Source organism: Micropterus dolomieu, linkage group LG08 (assembly GCF_021292245.1).
Source record: "Micropterus dolomieu isolate WLL.071019.BEF.003 ecotype Adirondacks linkage group LG08, ASM2129224v1, whole genome shotgun sequence".
Taxonomy (NCBI): domain Eukaryota; kingdom Metazoa; phylum Chordata; class Actinopteri; order Centrarchiformes; family Centrarchidae; genus Micropterus; species Micropterus dolomieu.
This window is the reverse complement of record NC_060157.1, coordinates 10,446,768-10,457,755: the sequence shown is the minus strand read 5'-3', so window position 1 is coordinate 10,457,755 and position 10,988 is coordinate 10,446,768. Positions and strand designations below refer to the sequence as shown.

Here is a 10,988-nt window from a genome sequence, read left to right as displayed (position 1 = left end):
CTCTGCTCTACTGGTGAAATCAGTTATACGGGTTAGAAATGGGAAGGGGGCCGCACAAAACAAAACCCACACACACCAACAAAACAAACAAACAAACAAACAAACAAACCACACACCCCACACCAGTTCAACCATCTGTTACCTATTCTCATCCTACTCTGAAGCTCAACTCCATCTATAATACGATGCAAAGGATTGGGTAACCTTTTCACGCGGACAAAAAAAAACAAAACAAAAAAAAAAAAAACCACAAACAGCAAGTATAGGTAAAATTCACCCTTGTCCAGTACTAAACGTGGAGAAAAATCTATATGCCCTACCATCTCAGATGCAGGTACAACAAAGTAGTAACATTAAGCATAGAAAATGTCCTACAGACCATCTTTAGGGGGGGAAAAACAGAAACATCCAGGCTCCTTAGAGCAACACTTTTGTCCAGTATAAAAGACTTGTGATACCATGACATGTAGAGAAAAGGGCTGTTACCTTTCATGTAATTCTTAGATCTATGCATGAGCAAGGTCCATCGTTCTATCCAGTGCTGTTGCATGATATTTGTACTGTGTTAACCCTCCTTTTGGTAAGGAGGGCTTTGTCGTGAACAGTGGTCATGTGGTGGCACTGGTCTTGGAGATACAGCCCAGTTCTGGTTAACAGTAAGTCAGTATGTTGAGTGAGGTAGCATGCGTTGTGAATTACTGGTCTTCCTCCTCCTCCTCCTCCTCCTCCGATGATTCCTGGGATGCCTTTTCTTCCTTCTCCTGTGACAGGAGGGAGAAAGGGGAAGGAAAAAATAAAAAAGTCCAGTCAGGTTTCAACTACACCCACAAGGAAAATGCCTCTCAAGTGCCATCAACATTCAGCAACAATAGCTGCCTGTGATTCATGTCTCAACGTGACTTTACTTTTCATAGCCCCGAGTACCAACATGGGGCAAAAGAAAAAAATAAATAAAACATAAATGTTATAATTCTCTTTGATAAACCACTGTGGCATGAAGAACACCCAGGGGAAGGGTGAGCCATCTGTAGTGAAAAGTGATTCATAAGAGTGGTGAGTCACTATGAGGCATCCTGCTTTTGCTCCCTTGCCTTTCCTCTTCACACACACACACACACTATAGCCCAGGCTGTTCATTCATAAAAATGAGACTAGTAGTTAATAGGGTAACTTTGGGTCATTCCTTTCTGTGACTAATTCAATCCAGACTTCTTTTAGAGTACGCCCTAACCACTCATGCACATAACAGAATGTTACTACAACACCGCAATTTCTTCCTAGATTAAACATGCTTTTTTGACCGGCTCTACATAGTCTGGCAACTTAAGTTTGCAGTTACACAAAAACAAAGCTAGTACCGTCAGTGACACATAGGAATACCTTAAGGAGAATTCAGATGTGCCTGGGAAAGACACTGCCAGGCAGAGAATTTGTGCGACCAAGAAGCTGCTCTAAAATGAACACATGAGAACTAAAATAGCTGTGAGGAGTGAAAATTACTCGTCTGAGGGGGGAAGGAGGCAGGCAGGGGGATTAGGAAAATGCAATTTCGCCCCGCAGACAGCCATACCAATCATAATTCAATTGGGAGGGGAATGGTTCAAACAAATGTGAGCACTGATGCTACACGGTTTGTCCAGGGACTCTTACCTCCTTCTTAGGTCTTCCCCTGCGTTTTCCCCCTGCAGATGGGGCTGCTGTTGCCTTCTGTGAAAGAAAACAAGCACAAGGTTAAAAGAGCTGTGGGGCGGGCCCTGCCATTGCATTTTGTTGTGATCTTCATACTTTGTGACCCGCTGATCTGCTCAGCTAAAGCCAACTTTTTTTTTTTTTTTTAAAGGGTGGGAGTGTCAGTACAAAAACCGGTGGTATAAACAATCCATATCTCTGAGTTCTGCCTCTGGTTGCCAGCAGATGGCAGTAGTAGCTCTATAATCAGACAGATGGAAAGGGGGCATTGGGTTCATTGGCTATTATCTGGAAGGCCGACAGGAACTGCACACAGGGCACTCCAGTTCGCTGGCCACCTGGTCTGAGACAGCTGGTGGAACTGAGCGGAGACACAAACCTCTGCAGCTTGGCCCTCGCTCCTAAACCTATATCATGCATGTACGTCTTGATCGTGCTCGAGCTTTCTCTCCCTTTCCCATACATAGCAGTGTAGACAGAGCGCACGGGGGTGCTGGAGGGCTGGGGCCAGGGAGAAAATCAGTTGTTGCTATGGAGACGACAGGCAGAGAAGAACTAGGGCTGTGTGCTGGGAGGGGGCGGAGGGGTGCTTAGTGTCAGCTTGGAAACAGTCTTGCGGCCTCTGCACCTGCACCGCACTGTGTATGACAAGCTGCAGGAAGCTGGAGGACAGGAAGTACAGAGTGAGCATCACTCAAAAAAAAAAAAGTAAAAAAAAAAAAAAAAAAGTAAGGCAGTAAACTAAGGTCTTTACAATGGGAAACCCTAACCAGGCTATTTCTGACAGCAGGAGGGGAAAAGCAGATATATCACAAGTAACAGCAGGACGTCCTTTTAAGAGGATGAGGTTAGCTACTGTTGAAATACTCAACCAAAAGAATCGGAGGGGGGTGGGGTTAGAAAAGGGAAATGCTTGCAAGAGAAGATGGGACAACGGACGCCATGTGCAGCTTCATTGTGAAGCTGCGCCTGTCTGTCTTGGCATGGTTGTTCATTATCGGCTCAGGATGCATGTTGGCTGTTGCTGAAATCATGTAGTGTAAAAAAAACAAAAAAAACAAACCCCAACAGGACTGCAGACAGCATTGACTTACTTTGGCCTTGCCGGCTGTCTTGTTTTTGCTGCCCTTCGGCCGTCCTCTGGGCCTCTTTGGAGTAGGGGACCCACTTGGTTCCTGGCAGTCAAAAGACAATGTTAGCACGCCACAATAAAGCATCTATATTTTGATAAAAATTGTTTAGCATATCCAAGATAAACAAGTCACTGCATCTCTTTAGGGCACATTACATCATGAGGAGAATGCGGCCCTCCTACAAATTAACACGGGCACGGACACTTCCACACGCGAGACTCTGATAGACACGAAGTTCACCATTCAAGGTCAGTGCGACTTGCATGTACTTTAAAGACTGACAGGTGGTCGCAGCCACAGGTTGCCATAGCTCAGCGTATTCTCAAACTCAAATAAAAACAAACATTGGTTCACAAAAGGAAGGGGAGGGGGGGGTTGAACATTTAGGGGGATTACCAGCAACTCCAAAAACGAAAGGTAAATTCAGCATGAGATGAGCTTCCTTGTCCATGTGATAATTTGTGGTTATGAGCCATTTCATGGCAGACGCATCTCCTGTTGCATTTCTAGGGTGTTTACAACCGCAGCTCTTAGCAACCCAGCAATTCAATACTAAAAACACAGCGTGCTGAGTGACCGCTATATGAGCCATTCTCTGCTTCCACTACGCTGTGTCACCCATTACATGAGGAGCAGGGGTGGGTCATGAGGGGGAGGGTTAAAACCAGTTTAAAGGAGTTGGGTTACAGGTTGCTTACAAACTGGTGAGACACGCAGGAAGTGTGTTTCAGAGGTCTACCTTTACATATGATAAGGGGTGAACGACTGGTCACAAGGGCTTGCTGCAGCTATCTTGATCCAGTGGGCTCAGTAGAACAGCAGGGGCTTATGCCATGGATATGCATGAGCACCTCACCTGCAATTATATCTACCTGAGCATCAACTGGAACAGATGCGGGCTAAAGGCTGTTTTGTTTCTGGTTTTACACCCCGGGAGTCCTCCCTTCTCTTGCGGCCTTGTTGCGTTTTAAATTAGTGACATCCTAGTGGCATGCAATCATGACACAATGACAGGCTTATCCCAGCAAATGGAAAGAATAAAACTGGCACTACTTACGTCAGAGGTATTTACCTGGGGCTGCTTGCGGGGTCTTCCACGCCCCCTCTTCTCTGTTGCCTCCTTCTCTTTCGGTGAGACTGTCCCCTTGTCGCTCATGTTTGCTTAGCTTCTTTTTCCCCCCAGACCTAGGAAATGAATCACACCGGTCAGGCTTGATGCAGGACAAGGCGTCGAGTCACACACGCGCAGCACAGAAAATACTAGGGCTATTAAACTCACTGACCGCAGCAGCAAACCGCAGATGACCGGGCTAACCGCACACCGGTAACGCGTTTAACTCAATTAATCCGCACTTATTTCCAGGGCTATTTCTGTTTCATCTGCGTTCGGTTACACAGCCGACGGTGGCACACAAACACGGGACTGATACCAAACCGGCTCGCATGATGTAGCTGGGACACCGGTCGGAGGCCCAGCTGCATATAAAGACTACTGAACCCGGGGCTCACTTCCCGTACCATCCATGCTTAAAGGCCCGTTTGCTGTAGTTGTTGTGGCCAATAATCGGGCCTTGCATGGGACTATCTCACAGCATGTCTGCACGCCGGGGCCGTGGAGGGATATCCAGCGACACACACACACACACACACACACAATGGCTGATGTGTGGTTGGTGGAATTTGCAGGCTAAACCAAAGCCTGCACGGACATTCGTATTTTCTTATTTAAATGCCAAAGAAAATGCAAGCGAGTGAGGTGGTTGGGTTAGTTTGCGGCTGCGGAAGCCCGGGCCACAGCAACAAACGACGGCTTCACGTTTAAAGCGTGCAGCCTCCTCTTCTCGCCGGAGCTCCAGCTCTGTTTAAAAAAAATGCATTTAAAAATCGGGTCTGGCTTACCGAGCATGCAAAGTTATACTCGCTCAATGTCGCGTTTCTTGCACTCACCTCTATCGTTTGTCTGTAACGATATGTTTCCTTTAAGCCTGGCTGGTTGTACCCGGTTAAAAGCCTTGCGCGGATCTATAGGCTACAGCTTTTATTCGTCAGGCAACACACAAGCCCGCCCCTTGCAAATCCCAGCTCATGCAGCCTTAAAAAAAAAACAACTAAGTTATGAATTGGGAAGGAAGAAAACAGATTTTTTTTTAAAGAAATAAGTAACATTTTTACCAGCAGGTTGAGAAGTTAGTCCCTGCGACGTCCTATAAATAGCACGTGCGTCTTGTCTCCTGCAGATAAGGGAAAAAGGCGGCAGCCAGGAGCAGTTTTGGGGCAATTTAAAGAGCCGCCCTCATGGGAGCTGAACAGTGGAGGGCGGGGAAATGATAAATGGGCCACCAACAGAACTAGAGGAGCTCCTCCTCCTTAATCCTTTACATCCCACAGGTTTGATCACAAAACACCAAAAAGCACGTGTAATACATGTAGTATTAAAATAAATTTTATCTGATGTTATATGCATTTTCTCAGCAGTATATATCACAGTCTCCACAGTGATGGTGAGTGAACTATGACCTCCCCCAATTTAAATACAGGCCGTTTTAAAGCTAAGAAAGGCATTTCTTGTTCTTTTCTTAAAAACAGAAACTTTTACAGTGGTGGAGGAAGTATTTAGATCCTTTACTTTACTTGAGTAAAAGTACCACAATGTAAAACTGCTCCATCGCAAACTGCATTCAGAATGTTAAGTAAAAGCAAAATGTACTTAAAGTTTTAAAGTTAGTGTACTTGGCTGGTGTGAATGTTTTATGATATTCTATATGACATTATTGGATTATGTAACAAGAAATTTCACTCCATATGCTGGATAGTTTAACCTTTAGCAATAATATATACACTAATATAATATAAACTGATCACATGTGTTTACAATCTTAATTTGTAAAATGACCACTAAATATGACTGTCAGAAAATACTTCAATTCTACATTCCACCACTCTTCTGTTGTTTCACAGTGCATGATTACTTTACATCTGTACATACAAATTTATATAAATTTATGCCAAGCTAGAAAGGTGGGTAAACACCAGTGTGCAAATACAGCTGGGGGTAAAACAAAAATAGGTATGGTTTTCATTAACACTGCTGCAATTTCTTACTATAGCAGAAGTGCTCTACTGGTATTTTGGTGTTTTAAAATATATTTAATTTAAAAAAAATAATTTATGGGTTACAGCCATCATATCTATGTAATTTTATTCAACAGAAAGGTGTCACCAGCTATGCCCTTAGCTCCCAGGACTCATTTTAATTAACAGTTCCCAAAGAATGTACTGAACTAGGTAAAATATTTTTTACTCTATGAATGCTGCTCTCTCTTTCTGCAGTTAGTTAACTAAATTTGGTCCCTTTCCCTTAATTGAAATTATTTCTGTGTGCACTCTCTTCTGGCTACTGATGATTGGGGCATTTAAGAACAGTGGATCTCAACTTTTTTTGTCTTGCAAAGATTACAGAAATTAAATGAAAAAAGGAATCTTTTGCAGCAAGTGTCCGTTTTCCCTGCTTTCCAGTCCTATCATGTCTCACGCCCCTCATATACTTATCTTCTAAAACCAGTGTTTTAGAACCTTGATATGTTGGTGTCAGTAGTTTTAGGTGGCATTGTGGTGTTTTAAGGTGCCATGTAGGATGAAATCTTTTACCTGATTGTAGAAGAAATTCTATTCATGATTTAATAATCACATCTCTGTCTCATTCTGATTTGTGGCATATTTTGTGTTTTCTGTCTTATGTTATTTCACCATTGCTGCTGCCTATCTTGGCCAGGATACTCTTGAAACAATTTTTTTTTTTTATCTCAATGAGGCTTTCCAGGTTCAATAGATTGCTAAAAAACTGACATGTGAGAGTAGAACATTTTACATTTTTTTGTAATGGATGTGATTTCAACTCTAGAGGTACACATTATTTCAGGAAAAATTCACAAAAATGCAACTCAGTTCAGTCAGGCAAGTTTATGTGTCCCTATACCATATGACATAATTTATTCCTGATCACGGCTCTGGGTCAGTTAAGTAAGTAAAAAAAAAAAACACCCACCTACTGCTGCTGCTTCTTTCAACCATATAGATATAGGTGGACTATTCATGTTGCTCCCCCTCTGTGTTTATGTGACTATTTTGCATTTGAAACAGATAAACATCTGATGTCTATTGCAGGGGTGTGTTGGATACAGAGGAGACAAGGCAAGACGGAATAGAGACACTCTAATCAAACCACCTACAAGTACTTTCACACAAGGGTTTTTGATGTAAATGAACGGCCCATCTGGAGTTGATGGGTCCTCTGCTATGCAATTGAAAACAGATACTGAGAATGTAGAGTGACCCAAAGGTGGTCGAAACAGATCATTTGCCGCCTGTGTATTTCACTTCTCCGTCCGTTTTGTTACGACTGGTCTCAAGTAACTTGATGCAAGCAAAAACATTAAATTATTTTGTCACCCCAAAAACCTTTGTTATCTGCAGATAGATATAAATATACTGTACATATATGATGAGAAAAGTGGAGGTTGGTGAAAAGGGGATAGGATAGGGCATGAATGGAGGGAGTGCTTTTCTCAATGAGCCCAATGTTCTGCTCAGCATGTGCTTGCCTTGCATGCCACCCCCTTTCTCACTCTATTCACTTCCTTCCTCTCTGTCTTCCACAACTACTTCAGCCCCATCCCCCACACCCTCACACATCTTTGCCATACCCAGCCCCTCTGTATGTGGATGGAGACAGGCAAATAGGTCCACCGTGTGTATGTGTGTGTGTTTGCTTAAGGAATGTTGTCCTTCTCAACCACTGGCACCACCTGGAGACCGATGAAGGGATTGGATAATGTGACTGATCAGAGATGATGCAAAAGCATTTTACATTTAGTTGTGAAGCAAAACAGCTGGTTACAAAAATAACAAAATCAGTGCAAACACTGGAAACTTTTAACGGAGCAGAACGGGGTTTCATCCAAGAGGATGGTCTTTAAAGCATCATTTTGCAAATTTACATAAAAATTTTTATAATGCTCTCCTGGAGCAGTTCTCATAATTTGTTTTGCTTAATTTTGACGAACCCCAACAAGCAAATCCTGCAAATAACTAAATATTATCAATGAATTGATAGAGGACATACTCATGTCAGCAATTTTAATACTCTCAATGACAATAAAATGTACAGTAGGGAACTAAATGTCCTAGAAAATTGTCGTCTTATCATATAAGAGTAATCGGGTCTTGTAAAATAAAGTCAACATTTTTATAAAATTTCATTATCAATCAACACTTTGTTTGGGTTTGGGACTCAGGTTTTCATCTGGATCATCACTTTACATTGGTTAGTAAACTTGAACTTAACTTAACGCTTAATCAGAACACAGCCCCTTATCACAGATCGATGGATAAATGTTTTCTGCAAAGGAATGATCAGATCTTAAACCTGTGGCACAAGACATCCACGAAACAAACCGGTGAGTCCGTTTATGTGTGAAATGCAAATCTTACATGAGATAAACACTTCGAAATCAGACACCCTCTTCAGAGACGTCTCCTGGCTCGTGAACTCTACAGCAGCTCAGGGCAGACAGAATCCTATTAACCAGGGGGGGTCTTGGCCCACTTTGGCATTTTCCCCCCTCCCCCCACCTATGTCCTCCTGCCCTTTTTTTCCCCTCCTCCTATATGCTACATCACGCTCTGCAGCTCATTCTAGCAATCCATTTTTAGGCGCTGTGTAAACCGCAAGAGCGCTGCAGCCAAACCAACTAACAGATGTGGACAAAAACATCCTATTCCTGCCTGTGCCTGGGTTTCCCCCTGCTTGTGCTGCTGTTGGCCCTGGATGAGCCTGAACATGACTAACACACTCATACACACACGCTACTCACATCCTCCCTCTCATCCTCCAAATAGGAGATGGGGGGGCAAGAGAGAGGGACAGGGAGAGAAAATCTATGAGGGGGGAGAGGAAAAGTGTGGGAGCAGTTGAAAGGCAAGGTGGGCGGAGATGGGAATATGTGTGTGGGTGTCTTTTATACTTCTGCGTGGGGGCGGATGGAGGTTAGTGGGCGGGGGATGGGGGTCCGGCTGATTCAGTCAGCTCATGAGTAGTATCTGACTCACACAAACACAGGAAGTAGCGCGTGCTGCTTGTTTAGTGAATACAGCACTGTATTTATGTGATACTCCTATAAGCAGGGAATAATAGGAGTTCTTACACTACCTAATTTCACCTCCGAACGTCGGTCACTGAGTCAACGCTCCACTCTCCCTTTTAAATAGTTTCATATCCACATCCTGAGATTTTTGGACAGAGATCCAGCGGGTGCATCAGTCATACTGTGACTCAAGCTTTTGAAATTTCTAAGGGTGAAAGCAGTGCCATATTTGAAACTTCCTTTGGCAAAAGCAGCCTTAACATGTCCATATGTCTTTCTTTTTATGTTTTATTGTCATTTCTATTAGAATCAACAGCTCAGCTCAGGGTTTATAATATATACTTCTGCTCAGCTCCTCCTTCTAAATCATTAAACCATTTTTAATCTCATCTCCAATCAATTGTGTGTTCTATTGACAAGAATTGTGCATATAGTGGAGCTTTTGCGTGATAAAATATGAAATATTTCAGTGTTGCCATAATATCTATTCATCCCTGAGGGCAAACTCTTCTTGCTTGGTGCCTCTACAAGGAGGTCAGGGTCAGCTACAGTGCAACACTCCTCAAGCTGCTTATGTGATGATGGATCTTTACTGCAACATTTGTAACATTTAATATGTGTGTTTTTACATCTGGGCCGTACACCACCATGCTGAATTTAGTTACTCTGTGCCCTCATCAAAATAAATGTATATTTTGGTTTAGAAGCTTCATGTCCTCAAGTTGAGCTATTTAGGTACATGTAGCTGTAGAGTATCTGTAATCATGGGTAATACAGAGCAGCCTGCTCTCATTACCAATAGGTGGCAGACACAGATTAGATTTGCAAGACCAACGCCACGTGACATCTGTGGCAAATGACACCATCTTGTGGTGACACTGGTACATGAACAGTACTTATATGTTGAGTAAGTGCTTTTTCCTTTCCTTTAAAATATTACTTAATGCTTATTTATATATCGTTCCACCACCACCGACCATAAACAGATGTTCTGTTGTGTTGATGTTCATTACCCCTCCTCACATCTGCAATAAAACACACCTCAGCTCTGGTTGTCAAGGATGTCTCCTGGCAGCCCTGCACATTGGTGACTATGTCCAGCAGAGGGTAGTCTCACCCTGAGGAACTCAGCACAGCGCTGAATCCTCACCTGCATCTGAGGTGTTTGCTGTCACTGACAATGCGGTAAACATGAATCGGTAACACAGTCATGATGAAATTACAGTGGCAATGTTTTTCCACAATCCATCCACTAAAAACAATTTATCAATAGTGAAGGTAGGTGTTATAATAATAATAACAATTATGTTTATTCCAAGGACCACAGTTTTGCAGGTAGCCTCCATTTCCTCCCTGCAGTGTGATTTAAAGCCTGAGAGATGAGAGGCAGCTGAATTAAGTCACAACTTAATTCAACTGACCCTCATCAGGTCTAAATCCAACTCCAGTAGAGAAAGCAAAGGAGCTCTGTCACTCTGACAGATGAGCGTGTGTTCAGAGCAGTTGGGAGGGGTAATAGATGAGAGTCACCTTGGTGATGGTGCATCTGGAGTTTTAGAATTCACGCTACCCCTCCCTGTCTTACCTGATTGATCAAAAGGGAAGGGGCCAGCCTGCCCATTTCGGGCCTGTCACATCCCTGCGTGGCAGCTGCAGTCCCCGGAGAAAGCGGCTGGCCTGGGCTGCATCTGTGCTGGTTACTGGCGATCTGTGCTCAGTCTTATCACAGTTTTTTTAAATTTCCATTGGGACTGGAGAGCAGATTCTCTTGGCTGATGCGATGACCACAACAACAAATAACAGCCGGGCTTTACAGTTGGTGATAAAAGATTTACAAACTTTTCTACAAACCAGGTGCTAGGTTCAGCTGCAGACCTGAGTCACTTCAAGGTTTGTCTTATTGATTGCATTTTGACTGGCAAATTGGAAAGAGGACACTCCTGCCTCTTGACCAGAGTAAAATGATTTTGTATGAACAAGTGGCCAGACAGTGACATTTTAACAATATCACCAAAAACTTAGA

The 10,988-nt window shown here is 43.2% G+C and overlaps 1 protein-coding gene across 6 annotated transcripts; it reads right to left on the bottom strand.

The window, feature by feature from the left end:
- Positions 1 to 6: 6 nt before the first annotated feature.
- On the bottom strand, positions 7 to 5,160 carry hmga1a (high mobility group AT-hook 1a). Of its 6 annotated transcripts, none has more exons than XM_046055254.1 (6): positions 4,995 to 5,154; positions 4,770 to 4,914; positions 3,880 to 4,007; positions 2,784 to 2,864; positions 1,651 to 1,707; positions 7 to 761 (listed from the first exon to the last, which is right to left on the bottom strand). In XM_046055254.1, the coding sequence occupies exons 3-6, from the start codon at positions 3,976 to 3,978 to the stop codon at positions 696 to 698; spliced, it is 303 nt and encodes a 100-aa protein (XP_045911210.1). In that variant the 5' UTR covers positions 3,979 to 4,007; positions 4,770 to 4,914; positions 4,995 to 5,154; the 3' UTR covers positions 7 to 695. The 6 variants fall into 6 exon arrangements, with proteins under 6 accessions (XP_045911210.1, XP_045911214.1, XP_045911215.1 ...); XM_046055258.1 differs by having other exon boundaries at positions 3,895 to 4,007; XM_046055259.1 differs by lacking the exon at positions 4,770 to 4,914 and having other exon boundaries at positions 3,895 to 4,007; positions 4,995 to 5,160.
- Between the last annotated feature and the right edge of the window lie 5,828 nt (positions 5,161 to 10,988).

Excerpts from the sequence above, each read along its gene's own strand:
- hmga1a (XM_046055254.1), bottom strand. The coding sequence starts at position 3,978 with ATGAGCGACAAGGGGACAGTCTCACCGAAAGAGAAGGAGGCAACAGAG. Across the intron at positions 1,708-2,783 it reads AGACAGCCGGCAAGGCCAAA|AAGGCAACAGCAGCCCCATC; the intron begins GTAAGTCAATGC and ends TTTCTTTCACAG. Across the intron at positions 762-1,650 it reads GGGGAAGACCTAAGAAGGAG|GAGAAGGAAGAAAAGGCATC; the intron begins GTAAGAGTCCCT and ends CTCCTGTCACAG.